This window comes from Hippocampus comes, unplaced genomic scaffold, assembly GCF_001891065.2.
Source record: "Hippocampus comes isolate QL1 unplaced genomic scaffold, H_comes_QL1_v1.1 scaffold92, whole genome shotgun sequence".
In the NCBI taxonomy this organism is placed as follows: Eukaryota; Metazoa; Chordata; class Actinopteri; order Syngnathiformes; family Syngnathidae; genus Hippocampus; species Hippocampus comes.
Window position 1 is genome coordinate 754,066 of NW_017805379.1, and position 22,631 is coordinate 776,696.

Genomic DNA, 22,631 nt, shown 5'->3' on the forward strand with positions numbered 1-22,631 from the left:
GTTCCCATGATGCTTTTTATGTCTTTGCCTCCATTGCCGTTTATGTGTGCTGTAGCATATGATTGTGGTTTTGTATGATTCTGTATTTTGTCCTTCACTGTCGGAAGTGTGTCTCCATTTTTGTCACTTGGATCCCAGAAAGAATGTCATATCCCAACGTCGGAGCTGTGGGAATTGCGGTGCGGTTGTTAAGCGCTCGTCCCTGCGTTTTTTTTGTTTGTTTGTTTGTTTGTTTGTTTGTCTACCCAGTGTGTATTATCCGGGATTAGACTTGTCAAGGTACTGTCAACAAGGATAGTGTCCATGTCCTGCATGCTGTCCTTGATGCCGCTGCCAAATCTGTGTATGAGTTACAACACGTGTGGATTAGCTATTTGCTTAGATGCTTTGACAGCACGTATGCCTGTGACTCAACACAGCTCGCGGACTCGAGCGCACTTCGGATTCCTAAGATCTGCAGCCTAGAGAGTTCTCGCGATGTCAGATTTACTCGAGGGCCTGCTTACACGACACTGTTTTTTAATGTTGTATTTGGTTCTGTGTGTTATGGTTTGAAATTGTCAAGACACATATTCAGCATCCGAGTGAATCTGGACATGTACATGCCGTGATGCCTTCCCGTGTTTTCCCAAATACATTCCTGGAATGTAGCTGACTACATCCTCACTCATCCTCTTGTGAAAAACTGATGGACTCAAATGGTCGTGGAGCATTCAAATCACAATCCTTCAAAGTTACCAGCTAGCGGTAGCCAGTCAACAGCGAGCCGTTCAGAGGCTAGCAAAATAAGCTCTTTTAAGAGTCTACATTTTTACTGAGGGTTCCTTTTTGTCAAACTCTTTAAACATATTAGAAATTCAAAAAAGTGCTCACAAAAAAGGTGGCCACTTGGCAGTCAGTGGCTAACGCAAGAAGCTAATTTAGCTGTCCGGAGCTTCACTCATACTTCTTACTCTTGTCAAGCAAATATATAGTCTCAAATACATCACACCAGTTAAGAGCAAAATCTAAATTCTTAGTTTGTAAAATTAAAAATAAATAAATAAATAAATAAAGGGTCGGCTGCTATCCAGTCAACATCAGCGGCAAGTGCAAGACGCTAACTTCGTAGTCGAAATATGGGCCTGTTTAGTTGAACACAAAATTTACATACTCATACGAATTTTTTCAGTTCAAGAGCTCTGCCATTGACTGAAAGTACATTTAATTGTTCAGCCTGTCACTAGATACATAACAATATAGATGAACTAAGATACATTACTTTTAACTACTGTTTTGAAATAAATATCTTTCTGAACAATGAATTGAAATTGGACAATTTCTTGTGGTAGACCCGATAATCTCTGACAGTCACGGCACAGTGTTTGGGAATCACTGGTCTAAACTCATTAAGTCCGCTATGGGAATGGGCCCTCGTCCCTGGAAAACTGGACTCGTTTACCTTCACCCCACTGCTAATGATTATTCCCATTCCAAGCCATCTGAGAAAACAATGCTTGTTCAGCAGCTCCTCTTCGCCGCAATTACCTAATTTGATCAAAAGCATGTATGAAGGGACGCTTCAGTGAAAAGGGGGATCATTTTGTTACATATTGATACAATTAGCCCCTCACTGGGAACCTGTCATCACCACCTCCATCTCGGTGACGCTCCTCTTAGGCAGCCGACGTGGCCCCAGCAAACCACAGAAAGGCTGTGGTACCAAAAAACTAGAAGTTGTAAGAGAATCAGCAATCAAAAAAGCTATCTCAGCCTTTTTAAGGAGGTTTATACAATTATGGAACAAATATGTTACGGCGATTAAGATTTCCACTTGAGGGATTATAATTAGTATAATCCATTAAACAAATTAAAAGCGGAATTAAATGAAATATCTCCTGAGTATGTTAACATGATTACTGTAACAAATGTGTGCCTGGAAAATAGTGTAATTGTGATTCCCCCAAATATTGCCATTGGGATTTGATACTTGATTTAAAAAATATTTTTCAAGATCTCAGTTCAACTCATTCAGTTATTGTAATACGTCAACAATCAACAGGTGCACCTTTCATTCTCCAAGCGAAGCAATTAACTTTTATTATCGGTAATATAATGCTGTGCTGTTGGGACCTCATTAATGGGTAAGGCTATACAACCGTCCTCAAGCTAAGCAATTGGTGTTGTGTTGGAATTTTCACAGGCTTCCCTGCTTAAAACCCCATGAAGCAATTTCTCACTCATCATATTCGCCCGCATCTCGCAGCCCAGCCTCTTATTATTGCTTGTAAAGATTTCAACAGGTGTGTCGGGGGTCCATGCAAACTCATCATCTGTTTGCCCCATAACATTCTTTCAATAAGAGAAGCTATAATACATCAGTATCGTTTTAAAAGCGTACTCTTGTAAATCCCGTGGTTGAAACGAGATACCAAGGAACATCCACGACCATGTTTCTTCCGTGTGGTTTGGGGTTCTTTATTGCATTCCAACCCCCGTCGCTCCTGTTGTGCATTCCCGGCAGTCTTTATTCTTGGCTGCTTTTTCCAAAAAGCCTCGTCAACATTTGTCATAAAATTGTCTTGCTTGAAATAATTAAAATGAGAATTGCTACAAAACCCCCGCCAACGCGAACAGTTTAATTTTGGATCAGTGCAAAATTGTAAATTCACTGACACAACAAATATTCACAGCCTTCCAAGGGCTTCAAATTTTAGACAGACCACATAGTCATTTGAATCCTTTAAAAAAATTAACAAGCACACCTTTATTTGTGGCAAGCTAAACAATGGACTTCAAAGCGAAGCGTGGAGAGTCTCTGTCGCTGAAATGCATAAGTGCAGTCAGTGAATGGAGCGATCAATCACTGCCAACAGTCTCTCAAAATAGTCTCCCTCTCTCCTTTGACCAATAATTGTTCTTCTTTGTGGCAATCTGCTTATCCCTTGACAATCGTGCTATGTTTTTGTAGTTCAATATAAATACAAGATAGTACTGTATATTGTACGTTGCTTCTCAAAATCTGTTACCTGGTTGCTGGTTTTTCCATTATCGAGACTCGAAGAAGAAAAAAACGTGTGTGTGTGTGTGTGTGTGTGTGTGTGTGTGTGTGTGTGTGTGTGTGTGTGTGTGTGTGTGTGTGGAAATTGCTAAATATTAATCGAAAGTATTATATCTTCTATTTTTTAAAACTACTACTTAAAATAAATCAATCAATTGAATGAGAAGAATAAAAAGAAAAAAAGCGGCTGATAACTGGCTCCCGGGCCATACTTTGCCCACCCGTGCTCGACAGCCATTTTCCTCTGTGTTATTGTACACAGGAATTATCCTCATTCGTTGTTGTGGCTCACAATCGCAAACATGTTGATTAGCTTGGCACATGATGGACGCGAGACCTTCAAAGTTGTCATCCAGCAGCCCGCCTTGTCACGCGGAATATCGAGTCCTGACATATTTCTCTTGAATTTTGATTTAAAGAATTAGTTAACCTTTAGGTTGTCAAATCAGGACGACGGGGGCACAAGTGTGCGCTTTGCCTTTCAGCCCTTCACTTACCTGATTCACATTCATTATTTCTCAGCATGTTTGCATCAGACCATCTTGCCATTAATTGTTTTCTCTGTCTTATCAGAGATCCAATTGCAAAGGCGCCCGCCAATTGCGCCTGACACTATTTGCATAATCCAATTAAGATGCTTTACCGCTTTAGTGCATCCATCAATTAACCGATGACCCAAAGATGGTGACGTCAAACCGCCACTCAGACCAAAAAGCGAGGCAACGAAGATTTCATAGCCGAAGCTTTTAAACAATTCCACCCACTTAGCGTTATAGAAATATGTGTCTACTTCTTAAGTAGAGCTGAACAATTTATTCAATCAAATCAACATTGCAATGGTAGTACAATGCAATTCTCAAATGGCAAAGGCTGCTCTCATTTCATACCAAGTGCCATTAAGAATGCCAAATTGTTCATTAAAACACTGCTTACTGTGTCACTTCAGATTCTGTGGTGGGTTCCCTTGGGGAAAACTTGTTTTGAAATGAGAACAACTCGAAAGACAACCAGCATCACGGAAGCCGTTTGTGCTTGCTTTGAAGCCAGCAAGGACCACGTCTCAGTCCACACAGACAGACTCCATCCGCCTCAGTTAGCACCAGAGTGATTATCTACGTATAGTACGAGTTCTTCCTGCCGTGCTAACGGATTAATTAGGAAATATACCTTTATTTTGAATACAACAAAAAAAAATTAATCCGGTTGAAATCTGATGGATCTCACTGAGGAAACGATGCCTGTCAGCACCTTGACGCCTCTTACCCCATTTTTGGCCGTCGTCTTGTAAAACTTGGCGTTTATCTCACCTCTCCCGCTCGTCGCAATTTACGGATTTATTTCGGTGCTGTGTGAAAACGGGTAGAGCCGCAAAAGTTAATGACTCGATGAAAAATGAGCTCCGGACTGCTCTGAAACTTGTCGTCACTCATGTTAACTCGCACTTGTTTCCTTTTCGGAATACCAGAATGACGTGTGATGGCATGGACCTTTTGTCCGAATACTTGTTGAGTGACGGTCAGGATGACGACTGATTTGAGTTCCCACCTGCCCCCACCCACCTCCTCCCACCTATACATCCGATACACAAACTCTGAGGTCAAGTGACTTCCCTTGAAGTGGACACGCACCAAAGCCACTCATCAAAAACAGTGAGACCTCACCAAACCTCCGTGTCATGTGACAGACGGCTCGATGCTTTCTACACATGTGGACAAAATTGTTAGAACCCCTCTGTTAATGAAAGAAAAACCCCAAGTGGTCACAGAACTAACCTGACGCTGGCAAAATTAACCAATGACAAACAGACGTTGCTTTTGATATGTGTTTCAAAAGAATTATTTTAAACAACAAACTCAGGAAACAGACATGGACAAAAATGATCATATCTCCAGAAAAGTTGGAAAAAAATGTGACCATCGGCATATGTTAAACCAGGGTGGGTCCTCTAATTAGCATCACAGATATCTTCAAACTTGTAAAAAGTCAGTCGGCATATTTAAAGGCTGGCAAGTCGCCACTGTGCAGTTTAGTGATGTGGTGTGTACCACACTAAACATGAATCAGAGAAAGCGAAGGAGGAGCTTCTCTCAACTCAACTGTATTTGTAGAGCACTTTAAACAAGCATGATAAACATGTCGTTGTCTTCAGACTTAAGAGTTCTTGCAAGCTGAGTTGGAACTGCCAGTAAATAATTGGATGTTTGTCATCATGGTGGTGTTTTGATGTTGCATGTATTTTTGTCTTTAGAAATACTGAAACAGCTTCTGGATCATTCCCCAGGGTTATTCTCATAAATTCTGAAGTCTAACAGGCTTTTCATGTCTTTGTCTTATACAGGTGAAGCAGCATGTGGCTCATGTATACATCTTATTAAAAGAATCGGATGCTTTATGGCGCAATATTTTCTGTTACCCGTTTCAAAGTCATGGACCCGATCCAGAATTGACATTCCCCAGCACCTTCAATTTAGCAGTCAAGATCTCCCTGAGATGTTCCCAGTCTGTCAAATGGCATCAGGTCATCGAGATGCCACATTGTACTTCCCTGTTGCGACAATCACAAAATGGCATCGTCACCTCATTGACTTCGCACATGACAGAGACAGACTTCAGCCTTGGTGGAGGTCTGCTTGCATTTAGAACACATCCAACAAGCATGCTTGTGGAATTTAGTCCCCGGGCTGGAAACCGCCGCGCGTTTGAGGCTTCCCAGCATTGAGAGGTACCTATCAACATTGATGTGGTTTGGTAGCACCAGTCAACTCTGGAACGAATGGACCGAGTTTGAGGGGGTCATTGTCTCACACACAGTATTTCAATGGGGGGACTCGTGTCGACCCACCACATACCCGCCAATCTTTTGCAGCCAGCATCACGTGGTGGACACGGGCTGGTATTAGCATGTAGTGAGGACATAGGGAGGGAGTGGATGTGTCACAGTGCATCTTCTGTCAACGCGGTGGCTTACTGTCCACTGCCACACTCCCACTCATTAATGGGCCTGAGCATGATTGCCTCTGAGGGGCTCTTCCGTGTATTGTTATTGGTGCTTGACTGCCTCGGATGCAAGAAACGCAGCAGACCCACATATCGTCCTGTATTTAATTATTAATAGGATTATGCGTTTGTACAGTAGCTAGTGGACATGCTTGGCTTGTAAATGGCCACAACATGAGTTCCGTATGCACTATTGATGAGATCGAATACAAGTGCTGCATCAACCGTAATTAAATACTTACTGTCAATGTGACATTGTCAGGTTAGTAGCATAAAATTTATAACTGCCGCAGGAATTTTCAGTTGTCCAATCAACAGGGTGCGGTCTTTAGATAGTGTGTTTATAGTGTGTATATTTACAGTACGTATTTGCATATACAGTATGTAAGTGTATGTATAGATAGATAGATAGCGAGCTAGCTAGCTAGCTGGATAGATAGATAGATAGATAGATAGATAATATAGTGTGTATATTTACAGTACGTATTTGCACATAAGTGTATGTATAGATAGGTAGATAGCGAGCTAGATAGATAGATAGATAGATAGATAGCGAGCTAGCTAGCTAGCTCGCTATCTATCTATCTAGCTCGCTATCTATCTATCTAGCTCGCTATCTATCTATCTAGCTCGCTATCTATCTATCTATCCAGCTAGCTAGCTAGCTGGATAGATAGATAGATAGATAGATAGATAGAGAAAATATGGAGGGTAAAGGCAGTGCCACTAGTGATCGGGAAAAGTGTGGGTTAACACGTTGCGGACTCGCTCCTGAGTCGGTAATCATCACCTCCACGGCGGCAAATAAGCTGAACATCTGACAAGCATTGTTCTCACGAAGGGAAGACGAGGAAAGGCAGCGAAGCCAAACTAATTGCTAAGCTAACCTAAGACTGTCACGGTCAGCGCATTTAACACTGAAATTAAGTGCTTGGGTGAGCGAGTCCACTTTTCACAGACGTCTGGCTGGAACCACGTTCAAGCGGAGAACATGCAACTTTGAAAAACAAAATAGCAGACAAATTAATAAGTGTCTGGGCTCCGGAGTGAAAATCTACTCGCTAAACAGAACCAGAAACAGAAATGAATTACGGTATGCTACAGCTAGGAGTGACCTATAAGGTTAAAAATATTAAATTCGTGTAAAATATTTAGAATACCAATAATTATATTTGTTTGCTTTCACATTGGAGTCCTGAGTTTTGATTTTGACATTTAAGTGCACAATAAATGTTCTCAATTTATATTTACCATAGATCCTCTTTTTTTTTTTTCTTTCAATCAATAATGTTGAGCCCAGTGAGGGTCAATGTTTGTGCAGTAGTATGAGTGCAATTAGAATTTTTTTTTTTTTTTTTTTAAGGACATGCTTCATGTTTGTGTGTGCATGCAGCAGTGGAAAGAGGTTCACAGACACGCCAGTGTGTGTTTACGCCACCGCCGCTATCCACCGTGACACTCCCGCTATCAACAACGGCAAACACTCAGTCAAAACACGTCAATTATTCTTAGTTGCTCTCATGTCTGGATGATCAGTATTGGCTCCCCCAGTGAAGGTCGACATGTTTCTTTTTTATTGTACATTCCAATAAGTGAACAAGAAATGCATGGTTAAAAACATAGCCGACGACCATGTGAAATGAGAGCGATATATGACCGTACCATTACTATGGTAACTAGCTTCTATATTCAGAGCTGCCTGTGTGTGTTTCTTCCCCTCGCAGTGACGAGAGTTGACAGGGCCCAAATACACACGCGCGCGCGCAAACACACTCACACACACACACACACACACACACACACACACACACACACACACACACACTCACACCCACCGCAAGAAGGATGTTGAAGATGCTCCTTGTTAAATACATACCGATCAAGTAATACAGAAGTCCTATATTTAATATTTAGGGTGTAAATGCACCTATTTTTTTCTGAAAAAATATTCAACATGCTTGTAAAATATTTCAAGTGGGTCAACATCCTTAATTTCAATATAAAATTGTCAAGAAAATAAAATAAATGTCAAGGAAAAATATAAAGTAAGTTACAAAAAACACATTCATTATTCAAGCATGTTACAGATGCTGCTGGTGAAATATTTAGAGGTCAAAAAAAACAAACACATTTACTTTAAGATATTTTAAAAATTAAATATATTTAAAGAAACAAAAGTGATGTTTCCAATGCTCCTTAATACAAGGGCCCAGCATGTAATATTAGGGTGTCTAGAATCAACTCCCACCCTCCCTCAAGAAGAAAGATTAAATAGAGTATTTTCTTATTCATGGTCTGCGGGTTGTATTAGTAGTTTATTTGGAGAGCACAAGATTAATGAAAGAGGACTAGCAAGTGTAGCGCTGATGCTGCTCAGGCTTTTTTTTTTTTTTGTATTTTAGGAATTTGCTCCAGCAGCAGATGATGTATGTGATTATTATGCCCCAGTTCTGCGATTCCTTAAGTTGCGCACATTAGAAGTGACAGTTGCTGCCTCTGGTTAGAAATGATTATTACATCCACATGCAACAATATGCCAGCATTTCCATTTTTTTAGCAGCACCACAGACGACTCAGAAGAGATTAGCGTTTACTTTACATTTTAGTCAAGTTTTTTTTTTTTTGGGGGGGGTGCTTACTTGATCATAAATTGAATGGGGAGGCAGTTCACTGGAGTGGGAACTTTTAAGCGCGGGGTCATTCATTTTTCAAATGTCGCTGTCATCGGGTCACCCATTGCAGAGCGAAAAAAAAACCCCAAATGGATGAATAACACACAGCACAGCTTGTGTTTTTATGTTTCAGTATGTTGCCTTTTAATTCACAATTTTCTATTGATGTTGTTGATTTATCATTATGGAGTGTCAGGGCCCCATAGTTTATGAAGTTGAGATGGTAAGGGATAAATTGTTTCCATTCATTTCCATTTGGAATGCTAAAGTTTCGGAGAGGGTCAGTGCCTCGTTCTTGATATTTTGTAGTCCATTTTGAGTGTTTTTTTTTTGTTTTTTTTTTTTTTGCTCTGATAATTTGAATCCCCATTCACATATTTGAAATCATAACATAAATATTATGTATTATGGGCAGTGAAATTTAGTTCAAAGGATAAAAAATATGGCCATATTCATTAAATATTTTCTTTTATTCGTATTGAGTATTTCATTTATATATATATAAAATTCTCCCCTCCCCCACATTTTTTGTTTTGTTGATTGTTTTGCCATTCATACATTTAAAGTCATAACAATATTTTTGGACATTACAGATCTTGTCAAATTGTTTTAAAAAAAATCAATTTTGCAAGTAATATCTCCTTTTGGTTTATTAAAACATTTTATCCTGTATTTTATTTGTTTCTTATGTTTGGGTTTTTGTACATTTAAAGTCACCACTTAAATATCTTAATTTTTTTATGTTACAAAATAATTCCTCGAGGAAATGTTTTTATTACTGCAGTTTTTAGGAGTATGTTGACTTTTTTTTTTCCATGTGTTCAGTTTTACTATGACAATATTTAAAATACCAACATAAATAGCCAGGAAATGTAATCAAAAAACAGACATTATTCTTAGCGAGTATTTTCTTTATAATTATATTTTTATTGACACTCCTGCATCATCAATACAACAGATTCCTATGTAGTTATGTTATGAACAATGAAAACAGGTAACAGGTATTCTCGTGGTTTTCCACAGTACGACCCACAAACAACAATTTACAGCTTTCTCAATATTACTGCACTTTACTACCGGAATTTTTGTACTTTATTAAAATGAACATTTTGACTTTAAGCAACAAAAGAAAAAATGTTGACAGTCGCTTTTTGGACTGTTTTGGGCCTTGTCCTTTCCATGCAGCTATACTGCCATCTGTCGAGACTAGCTAGTACTACACCCACTCCTGTGTGTTCTCAGCACTTGTCTTGTTGATATCACTCTTTGTTTTGTCCAAAGCTCGTCTTTTTAATCAACAATGCTCAACTATATCATGCTGTCTTTATACGGTGTATGCTTACAGAGGGCATTTCACATTCTGTGCGTTATAAACTATCCTTACTCCACACACACAAACACCCCCCAAGAAAACAGCATCATAAGACGAGAGAAGAGGGGAAGAGATGGGAGACATCGGGGGAAAGGGAGGGTTGAGGGCTGCCGTTTCATCATCATTCAATCAGACAAACATGCCCCTCAAGCCCAAATGGCGAGACCCTCCGCGATTCTCTCGAATTAGGGAGATTAGCGGCAAAGCGCATAATGTAGGATGATGGAATTTGTCATCATTTGCATTGTCCTGGAAAGATCGGGCTTGATAGAGCGATGCGTGGCAGTGCTTGTCATGTCCCCACGGGCAGGTCACACTCGCACGCACGCACACACACACACACACACACACACACACAGACACACGCGCACACACACACACACACACACACACACAGAGCAAGCAAGGGAGGCTTGGCAGAAATGATTTTTGCGATATGTGCATCAGTCCTAAAAAGCCTCACAACCAATTTGTCAAAAGATCGGAGGTGGCGACAGTTGAAGGCAGCCAGGGCCATTTGCCTAACGCCATGAAAAAGCTCGCCCTTCCATCAGTCCGACCCCAGTTGCTTTATTTACAGCAAGTAAGTGTGGGAATCACAGAGTAACTCATGATGGAATATTGCATCATTTTTCGAACGGTATCGTTCACATCATGATACGACGATAATCGATAATTCTGAAGAAACCATCACAACATTAGTTAATGTTTCATGAATCAGTACTATGTAAACATGGGGGCAGCACTTTTTAAGTACTGAATTTATGTACCTAGACAGCATCAAAATAATAAATAAATGAATGTAATAAATGCATATGGGAGGACATACGGATATTCACGAGAGCCATGATGAACGAATGGCTGTGAGAGAACGGCAGTTGTTTGTTTACATTCAAACGTCAGTATACATCGCAATGAAGGACATCATCCGTGTTGTAATCGCGAGATTACAATTTCAGAATATAGGCCCCCTCAAACTGGTCATACTATGAGGACTTGAATCATGTTCTCTCTTCACACTATATCGAGAGGAAAAAAAAATGCACCTTTTGTATGCAAAATGTCAATGTGAAGGGAGCTTCATAAATTTGACTTTTCGCCTATTATATATTGAAAAGACAAAATGATCATTATGTCATCATATCTGTTTTCTGGTTGGCATGTATTGTATCAAGCTATCATGCAAACTAATCGCCATTTGGTCCTACTCCGGATAGAAGCGATATGATGCATTTGTACACAACACAGAGATAAACATTTGAAAATCTCAGCAGGAAAAAAAAAAAAACAAGCTCAAATTTGAGTGATGGCAAGAGGACGTGTTTGTTTATTCATGCCCGGCGGCGTTGGCGATGCGCCTCCCCTGAGCGTCCCGCTGTCAGGCTCCCCCCCCCGCACCCCGACCTTGGTTGGAGACTGAGCGGCAGCCCTCTCCGACCAGCATAAAGTTGACCAGAGCTGACATGACAGTGTGTAACTCTCACTGTGTGTCTGTATGCGTGAGTGTGTGTCTGTGTATGTCGAGTGGTCACGTCAAGGGCAGACGTGAGGGCATCTTGGGGAGGAGGGGCGGGGTTGTGCAGGAAGGCCTTTTGTCCCTGTCTGGTATTAACCAAATGTTTTTGAGTGGAGAGGGAGGTGAAAATGTAGCTCACGTTTGGCTACGTTTGACTTGTTTCCTGATAAATTCGCCCGCTAAAACGTGAAAAGGGTTTGAGCGCTTCACAGAGATATTTATGTGGCAGTTAAAGTCACGCAGATTTTGGTTGACATGACCGCACAGCAAATTCTGTGCATGACCATAGCTCAGATAAACAATGCAAATATAGGGAACCCTCGCTAATTTGGCGGGGGTGTAGTCCTCTCTTATTTGCTGGAAAACTTGCCTATTCCCTGTTCCGTACGCCCTGTGCCATTTGGTGACATCATCCAAGCCTTTTTTTTTTTTTTAAATGATCCTCGAAACAAATGGACATTTTGAAAGCATTTTGCAGGTGTGTTTAACCTGATGAAAATGTATTTCTTTGTTGCTTACAGTGCAAGTGTGACCTCCCTGGTCAGTCGCGTCAGATAATGATTTGAACATTCTCAGCCTGAAGGTAGTTTGATGTAGCAGCGTGATATTTGGTAAGATTGTCTTTCATGAGTAGACCCACAAAAAAGTTTAGAGAAACCCATGGCCGGAAAGACACAGGGTGTCAGCCATTTCGGTTGGGAGAAATTTATTTTATTTTTTTACTCAAATTTGACAAATAAGAAATGAATCAAAGCATAATGTTCAACTTCTAAAACTTTTTTTTGTTTGTATCTTACAGGAATGTAAGTAAATCATTCTAATTATACAAGGCATATTTTCTTATCAAAATGTAATTTGAGTTGAAGGCTTTTGACATTGTTCAGATTTTTTATTTATTTATTTTTGCCACATACCGTATTTGCCGTACTTGAAGTATTCGTTAAAGAGTGGAAGGCTACGTTTGACTTGTTTCCTGATAAATTCGCCCGCTAAAACGTGAAAAGGGTTTGAGCGCTTCACAGAGATATTTATGTGGCAGTTAAAGTCACGCAGATTTTGGTTGACATGACCGCACAGCAAATTCTGTGCATGACCATAGCTCAGATAAACAATGCAAATATAGGGAACCCTCGCTAATTTGGCGGGGGTGTAGTCCTCTCTTATTTGCTGGAAAACTTGCCTATTCCCTGTTCCGTACGCCCTGTGCCATTTGGTGACATCATCCAAGCCTTTTTTTTTTTTTTAAATGATCCTCGAAACAAATGGACATTTTGAAAGCATTTTGCAGGTGTGTTTAACCTGATGAAAATGTATTTCTTTGTTGCTTACAGTGCAAGTGTGACCTCCCTGGTCAGTCGCGTCAGATAATGATTTGAACATTCTCAGCCTGAAGGTAGTTTGATGTAGCAGCGTGATATTTGGTAAGATTGTCTTTCATGAGTAGACCCACAAAAAAGTTTAGAGAAACCCATGGCCGGAAAGACACAGGGTGTCAGCCATTTCGGTTGGGAGAAATTTATTTTATTTTTTTACTCAAATTTGACAAATAAGAAATGAATCAAAGCATAATGTTCAACTTCTAAAACTTTTTTTTGTTTGTATCTTACAGGAATGTAAGTAAATCATTCTAATTATACGAGACATATTTTCTTATCAAAATGTAATTTGAGTTGAAGGCTTTTGACATTGTTCAGATTTTTTATTTATTTATTTTTGCCACATACCGTATTTGCCGTACTTGAAGTATTCGTTAAAGAGTGGAAAAGACTAGACATCAATAAAAACTTTTTGGAGTTTTGTCACATGTATTAAAAATGTCCCCGAGAGGGATCCAAAGTTCTAGCAAAGACTCCAGCGTTTCAAATTAAAGAAGAGGAGTCAAGCATCAACGTTTTGTCTCCCTTCACCCTTAACTAACTCCACATTTGCAAAACAAATGACACCGTGGCAAAAATGACAAATGTTCCTCTGTGTGGTTGGAAATTCAAACAAAGACCCCTTCATTTAGAATAAATATAAATGGCTTTCCCCGCTTTAGTCCAGCATCCATTTACCGGATTGTTGTTGCGAAAACATTTTTTAAAAAGTCCAGTTGAAGCTGTTATCCAAAATGATCATTGAATTCTAACACCATGTGCTGTCCGGATTAGCTGCTGTCGGGCTGAAAAAAGCTTAACAATTTAACATTGTCCATCTGTGTTGGTTACGTACTTCTGATTTGGGGCTAATTTGGGCGAATTTTCTCATAGCAGTTTGTCAGTCATTGTGATGAAAATATGAATAAGTGTACAGAGTTGGCATTTCAGTATTATTAAATGTTTTGAGATGGGAATTAATGAACTACTGCACAAGTCTACAGAATAATTAAAATTTATATATATAAAAAGTGGTAATTACACGGTAATAAACATGCAATTAAATAACAAGAGCTCTTAATGCATAACACTACCCCTGTAGTTAGTTTGCATGTGCCCTTACATTAAGCAACATTATACCCATTTAATTAAACCTATTTGACACATTTTGCATGCTCGTTTTCCCGCTTAAATTATGCATGAGCCCTCTGCGGGGACAAACGTGACCATGAGCATAGCTGAAAGGTGCGTTCGAGATGCTTTTCTTTCCTCCTGTCCTTGGAACCAGCCGGAAATCCTGACTGTTCATCAATAGTGGGTAATTTTATCCCAGTTCAGCTATCTTCCAAACTCTGCTAATGACACCGGGAGATGTTCCTCGGATGGATGCAGCGTGGCCCCCAGAGGGCTTCTGAGAACAAGTACAGTCCGGTGCTATCTGGTCATCTGTGGAAAAGTGTCTGACAAAAAAAAAAGAAAAGAAAAAAGAAAAGGTAAACCCAATTAGAAACACTTCAGCCTGAAAGAAGACACCATTAGTGCTCCACAGAGTTTCCCTGGGTGCATTTACATGAAGTTAGTATCCATAGAAAAAGTCTTTGATAACCTTTTAACAAGTCGTAGATAAGCAAGAAGCAAAAATGAGGCTTATTTCAAACAAAGCAGGTAGGTGTGACTCAGTTGCGAACTCTGCGGGTCACACAAGTGTCAAATCAAATCAACCAATCATGTCATCAGACAGGGAAACGACACACACATATCTGCCAATAGCTGATAGCTACATGCTAATGAATAAGCGAACGTAAAAATCAACATCGCTGGTCCTCAACCACTGGCCCCTTTGCTTCCGGAATGCAGAGATCTGGGACATACATTCTGTGTGTGTGTGTGTGTGTGTGTGTGTGTGTGTGTGTGTGTGTGTGCGTGCGTGCGTGCGTGCGTGCGTGCGTGCGTGCGTGCGTGCGTGTGTGTCTTTGCCCCAAAGGTATATTGATTTATCATTCCCTAAATGTTTTATTATTATTATTCATGCATATACAATCCATTTACAATACCATACCATTTTGTTTTGAAAGTGCAATATGCCACTCGATTTTCCCATCAAAATCCCACTAACCGATGCTAACATGAGTCATATTTGTTTAAGGATAAACAACATGGAAATGTGGTAATGATACACTCTCTTTGGGGAAAGTGTATTTAAGAAGCGACGACATACCCACAGCAACCAGGCTTTTTTTTTTTTTTTGGTCCAGTGTGAGGGCTTCATGTCATGGGTAGCAGTTTTCTAGCAATATATCATGGTCAGAACATGTTGGCATATGGCTAAATATACAGCAGCAAAGCAATAAAGTACAAACTGCCGGTGCCATGCGGACACAACTAACGTCATGGCAGTTTAAGATCATCATTTATCACTGCTACAGCGGAAGCATCACGTTCCAAAGTTCCTCACTAGACATTTCACCCATCGGCAAAGAAACTCTGTACACTAGTTTTGGAAAGATGGACGTTGGCTGGGAAGAGATGACTGCAATGAAGTCTTGCAATGTCATGATAGTTTGTGAGAAACAAAAACGCCATGGGAAAACCAAAATATGCTTGGCAAAACAAAAAAACTGAAAGCCCACAACCACCGCATGACATCATGTTAAATCATCAAAATCGATCAACGACAAATAAAGGACATCAAAATGGCCGCACGGGTGCAGCGCATCTGCGGTAATGCGCCGCATCCTGTCTTGTCTCCGCGGGCCGTTTAGACGGCTAAGACGAGCGTTTGAAAACTACTTACCTTGTTATAGAAAGTTTAATGTCATGTGCGATTGTTTGCCCCCTCATGAATATTAAGGAGGGTCTGCTATTAAAAATGCATGCGGCGTCAGGGGTTGTTGATCACGTCGGGAACGCCCATGCAAATTGGACTGTCTTCCCTGTCAGGGTCCGAGATGAATAATGTAGCTGTGTGTGTGTGTGTGTGTGTGTGTGTGTGTGTGTGTGTGTGTGTGTGTGTGTGTGTGTGTGTGTGTGTGTGTGCGCGCGTGCGCGTGTGTGTGCGCGCGCGTGTTGTGTGTATGCGGCGGCACACCGCATTGACAGTCAATTAACAAGTTTGATCGGTGTGTGAAGTCATTCTTTTGAACTGTTAATTTTATGTTAATAGTATTCGCCCATGTCGCCCCCTCCTCAAATCTCCCCCAATTCCACCTCCCACAAAGAGTAACCAGAGCGTCGTCGTCAATAATTGATCATCACACACCTGCTTGCTAGCAGCAATGGGAGTCTGTCTTTAGCAGTCGAGGGAGCCCTCTGTTAGCACCTTTTGATATTCAAATTGACAAAATGCTCACTGAGCTTTTGTGAATTCTTTTGTGAATTCCAAATGGGGTGAACTCATGTCGAAAATTCTGGACAGTCGTCCCAAGCAGAAAGGGACAAGCGAGCTTTCTTTTTCCTGTGATCATCTTTATTGGCTTCCAAATGCCAATGGCAATGTGTTGGAATCCAAGGCTCGAACTTAGCGGTTTTGCGCTGTATTTTCAGAGCATTTTGCGCCTCTATATCTATCTATCTATCTATCTATCTATCTATCTATCTATCTATCTATCTATCTATCTATCTATCTATTTAGCTAGCTAGCTAGCCATAAATTATGAATATTTATGATGTCATTATTTTCTGTTTTATTGTTGAGTCCTGAGTTTTTTGACTTTTGGGGTCTTTACTTACAGTACATCTTACCTTGCTAAAACACTACACAACCCATTCTGAAATACTAAGTTTAGACAGAAATTTTGTATACTCTTTTGAAAAAAGACAAGGAAATACAGTTTGATGCTACACACAATGTGCGTCAGGAATTGAGATACATATCAAATCTTGACTTTGGTGTATCACTGCAGTCCTCTTTGTAATGCTAACATGTAGCCACCGAACATCTTCGTGTAACAATGGATGATGCACTTCTTAGGGGTGTCGACCCCGATGAGGAGAAGCGCTTTAGATAGTGGATGGAGAGGCTCGGTCCTTTGAAGTTGGGACCAAACCATTATTGTACTGTGGTTATTTTCAACATGCTCAATTATATGTTCAAAACATTTTTGTGTCTAAGTAAAGCAGCTTGTCTTATTGTGTATAAAATGATCCAGGTATTATCTCGATCCTCCCCGGCAAGGCTTAACTTAGGCACACCGGCTCCCTGCACAGCGCAGCAATTATGACGAGCCGATATTTGCATTGACCACACGCTCGTGTCCGCTAGCCTCACCTCTGACCCCCCACGCTGGGTCTCTAAAGACCTAACCTCTTTAATACCATCCCTCATCCTCGCACGTCTCTACGCATTAAACAGATAGATCCAAGCCCAACTTTTGTAATGGGAGACCCCAGGCAGAGGTATTTAACAGAGAATTTGCTTATTATCACATGCTTAATTATGCCTATAAATAACATTGGTGTTGCCGGGAAGCTATCGGCAGGTTTTGTGTGAAGTGTGAAATGAAAACTGTTAGCGCTAAGAAGCCGAAAATCAGGAGGTGGGCCTCGCTTGATTAATGCACCGCTAATCAAGGGATATTTATAATGAATGTTAATTTGATATAGCATCTTACTGATTTTGTTTTTTTTTTTGAAAGTCTAAAGGAGTTTTAGGTTTTGCCTCCTCTTTGGCATTAAAAATGCAGTGTTTAAGATACTTAGTTAAACTCTTATGAAGTAAGGAAAGAGATACACAACTGCTTCATTACGTTTATAAATGAAAAATACACTAAAACAACGTGTACATTTTAAAATAAGTACCTGAATGCAATGCAATTTTCATTAATTTAAAAAATATTTGTGAACTTAAAATTTAATGGATTAATTCAATAAAAAAGTAGAAAAATACAAAATAGTTTAAAATAATTCAACATTGTTTTTTTTTAATTAATGAAGAATGGATTAAACAAAGTGCATAACACACCTAAAATATAATCCAATGTCAATAAATGCCATTGGTAAAATTCAAATACATATTTAAAATTAAATAAATACATAATTCAAATTAATGAAACAAAAATAATACATATATTCTGTACATATAGATGGCAGCTTTACAGATGCCATGTGTGCCACAACAGCGGTATCGTAGTAAACAAAGCGGTTGTTCTGGCCACCTAGTGTTACACCCTGAGTTGAAAAAAATCCACATTTGGGGTGTGGTATTTATCTATGAAAATATGTGATTAATTGAGATAATGACAGTTGTCCTGTTCTCGTTCTCTTCCGTAGGTAGACGATGCTGTGTTCTGTGCGGGCCAAATCGCACTGGTCCCCTGCACCATGCAACTGGTGAAGGCAGGCCCCCGCATACAGGCCAGCTTGGCTTTTAGCCACGCCCAGAAGGTTCTGGAGGCCACGATCAGCAGCTTGACCCTGGTCCATGTTGTCCAGGCCCATTGTTATGCCACCAGACGCCAAGACGTCGCCGTCATCCAGGCTGCGTGGAAGCGCATGCTGGAAGTGATGGATGATGACCAGGTCAGTAGGTACTAGTCAATAGATAGATAGCAGGCGACGCAAGTGAGGTTTAACGTAAGGAAATGTCTCTTCCTGTTGGTCTAACGGTGACTTTTCCCAATACTTTTGTCCTGATTTGCAAGCAAGAACAGAAAAGTTAATTATTTTAATCGATGGTGTTTGCACAGTTAAATGCTGAAATTTGAAGGAAAAAAAAGAAAATATTCAAATATTCTACCCAGTTTAAAACATTTGCTACTTTACAATCCTTGAGAATTTCTGTGAATAAAATACAAATAAAATGAACAAAATGAAAAATAAATGTCTACATTACAATCTTATACAAAACAAAAAAAAAACATTTATACAATTATTAACTCAAAAAATACTAATTCAGCAATAAGTAAGGCCTGCTATTAAGGAAAAGTTGTAAGTTGGATTGGCCGTCATTTTATTTATCTATTTTTAAATACAATGGTGCCTAGACATATAATACAAGAATACCCACAGGCATATATTGTTTGACCTCTGCCAAAAACTCTTAACTGCATTTTGCAGAGTCGCTTAAGTAGTTTTGTAACTCTTATTCATTTGTCTGTATGACGATTATATATTGCCCCCTAGTGGCCAAGTCGCATACAGATGTAATGGGATGCACAGACTGTTGAGTTATGTAATTATGTTTTTGCTCAACAAATACAAATCGTATTTTATCATCAGATTGAATTACACGGTGTCGTTCAAAGTTAGAAGGGTCAACTCCCCCCCCCCGCATTCTCACGTGGTGGTGTAGCAATGCGGTGTCCAGAAACTTTTGTCATATTTGTGAAGAGGCCTAAATAAATAGGTAAAGAATTTTCTGTGTCCCGAGGGGGGGTGGCGCTCCCTGCGACTGATATTTCCCGCCGCCGTTTCTCATGAAAACTTGATGATGTGGGAAGCGCCGGCGTCTTTGATAATGTGCAGCTTGGCACAGAGGCAGATGTCTTCCTCAGAGCCTCCCTAATCCTTTGCACCCCCCGACCATTTTGGATCTAGGTTCAACTCTCAGAGCAGCTTATTCACCGCCCCCCACCCCTTCCCCACAGCCCTTTTTTCCTGCCACCACCCTCCGTTCCGCCGCCCTGGTTTATAACCCCGTGCGTCTCTAACCCGAGCGCCAGTGTCTTCCCTGGCAGCCTCTCTCCGCCCACTGTAATATGTCTCGTGGTGGGAATAGGCCCCAAGGGGGCACAGAGAGAGGCAAGAGTGCACATCCAACTTGTGGCTCAGTTGGAGCAGGCGGGGGACATGGGGGGGGTTAAAAGCCATGGCAAAGAGGATGTCAACTTTGTGTCACTTCCTGGAAAGCCATGCGGTAATTCCTGCTGCTTTTGCCCATTTCTAGACTTTTTTTTTTTTAAGGGTTCAATATTCAAATTTCACAAGCCGCTGTGAGTTTTGACGTTTTCTAACTCCATAGCATAAGTAATACGTAAAACATTGACAACATGTCAGCGCTTAGGAATGCAAACTGGGTCAGATCATGAGAGACATAAAGTTTAAACTTCTGCGTCTACAGTTCAAGTTTTCAGTGTTTTTTTTGTGGGGGGGGGTTGTTTTTTTTTTTCTCATCGGAAATAATGAAACGTGAGTTGCCATAATAAAACTTGTTTCACTGCACGGACGATGTTTTATCAGACAAAAAGAAAACTCCAGTACTTTGTAAAACGGTATGCAAGCTGCCAGCAGACCGTGCAGAACCAAGAAGTGCTTTAATAAAGACTCATTCAGGTTCTGTGAGCTCTCCATATTTTACAATTCGGAAAAAGAATGAGGAATTACACAGATATCATTTTTTTAAACGAAAATTGCTACTTTGTTTAAAAAAAAAAAAGAAAAGACTAACAATCATCATCAAGGACTTTAATGTGGACAATTTCCATTTCAGTGACCATTCAGCAACTTGAAGTGCTTAAATGTGTACTTTTTTTCATTTTCAACAAGAATGAGGAATTTCATACAGAATTCACCTCTTTGATATTTATCATAAAGATAAATAATTGAATTGCTTGGACTTTAAATTTGCATGAGCTCTCCAAGTTTGAGCATTTTTGAACAGGAAAGAGGATTTTAAAAGGGAATTCCCCTTTTTTAGGCCATTGTTAAATTTTAAAAAATGCTAATGAAACAAAATGAAAGGTGCTGCATTTGATTGTACTCGGACTGAATTTTCGGGTCGCCGAAAATTACGTTTCAATCCGAAGTTTGGTGAAATGTTGGTTCAGATTGTACACGTACAAATGTGGCAACTTCAGCGCTTTTCCGCTTATAATCTAGATGTATTTACTTGCTCTTTAATGGCACTTCATGATTTTGTCAAAAATATTCGCGCAGCTGCCTACCATTGGCCTGCTGTAAACGGCTACGAGGCCTCACGTGTGTTCCCCGCAAACATCCTGGCTCACGGAAGGCGAGTGGAAAGGCGCGCAATGGCAGACTGACAAGCGGCACGACAGCGAGGGCTCGGCGCCGACGGCGTCCCGCTGAGCAGGAAATGTAGGGGAACTGGATAAGCGGCGCGGTTCCATCAGCTCCCTGCTGCTCGGCTGCCTTTACACCGCTTCCTTATTACCGTGTTTACCGTTCGGCTTTCACGCCTCTCTTTCTGTCGTGCACCCGGAACAGCGGTTAGCGGACAGAAGGAAAACAAACATGAAGAGAGAGGTGGGTCACACTTCTTAAGTGCAGCGCGGCAGGGATGATGGCTGCATGCCCTGCGAGTGAAGGAGGACGGAATATAGACATGAAATCTGCCATACATCAAAGCTGTAAAGTATTAAAAAGTCAAATACGTTGAAAATAAAAGATGTCAATAAATTATTTCGGTGTACTCAGTAAAAATCCTAAACCTTGGATAAAAGTAATTGACATGAGTCATTGACCCGTGATAGCCACACACATTTCCATAACAGAGGAAAGGTTCTGGGGGAGGAATTAATTTGCAAATATCAAAATGTCAATACCGCTGGAGTGCAATATCTGCATATCAAAGTTGATAGAGCAAGTCCCAAAATTAATTCTGGACAAATTACTCAGTGGGACACGGTGGAAAGTCCAATTCGCCTGAAGTGGTAAAAAAATGTGCCATTTGACTAAAATGCTTTGACCCAAAAAATGCTTCTGTGTCCGGGCAACATGATATCTTAGTGTTTAGTAATTAAACTTCTTTCACACTCTTTTTTTTTTTTCCCCAACAAAAAAAAAAAAGAGTCCCATACCAAAATGGCCTATTGGGGCCTGCTGCTGTGGAAATTGAAATTGCTCCACCATGCCAACTTTCTGCGTTTTCCACCGCTTCCAACTTCCACTCTGTGCTTTACATGAATAAAAGAACAAACGTGAGGCTGACGTGAGCTTGTCCGACAGCTTAAAAAGTCAGCAAGTCGCGTGTCACCACAAAGTCCCGGAGCGCCGCGCCGCTTTCCTGGCGGACCGGGCCGGGCTGGGTATCCCAGAGGCCTGCAGGGTGGCCTTTAAGCCTGGCTGAGCAAGAGTCCGCGCCCCCCCCCCCCCCGCCCCCCAATGCACCCCTTCAGTCCTGTCACATCCCTCCTCATTCGCCTGCTCTCTTCCATGTTCAATCGCGATTGACAAGGAATAGCTAGAAGTGCTAACGTAACATTTATCAAAGCGTGGGCCGTGGATATGTGCTGTCACTTGACATGGGAGCCGCGTTGTTCTTGAATTGATCGAGTATTGAGACCATCATGAAAAATAAAATGAAATTTAACTGTTATTAAAGTAGTATATATCCCCCCCCAATAAAAGGTCTTTTTTTGTGGGTTTTTTAGATTTATTTTACTGTTAAAAAGTCAGAGATTCAAATCATAATTTGATGAGAATAAAGTTGTATACTTGTGAAATAGTGCATTTTTTTTTAATTTACAAAAATAGTATAATAATATAAGTCCCTGCATTATAGAGTACTTTTGATAGTGTCTATAGCATTTAATTTAACCCAATGACAACAAAATTGTGACTATAGACTTTTCTTTCTGACACAGTTGATGATTTGATGATGTGTCAATCTGCCTCAGTATAGCTTCGACTACTGCCAAGGTGGACTTGTTCAATGTCAGATTTTTCTGCCTTAAGTATCGGTAGCTGGTATCAATAGCCTCCATGAGTACCCAATATCTTA

General features: G+C 40.4%; 1 protein-coding gene across 1 annotated transcript in view; it reads left to right on the forward strand.

The window, feature by feature from the left end:
- The window catches only part of dph6 (diphthamine biosynthesis 6), a 66,243-nt gene that overhangs the window by 38,589 nt on the left and 5,023 nt on the right, over positions 1-22,631 (forward strand). Inside the window, exon 13 of the mRNA XM_019872630.1 lies at positions 18,221-18,469. Within this exon, the coding sequence (XP_019728189.1) occupies positions 18,221-18,469 (249 nt within the window). The remainder of the gene's footprint in view (positions 1-18,220; positions 18,470-22,631) is intronic.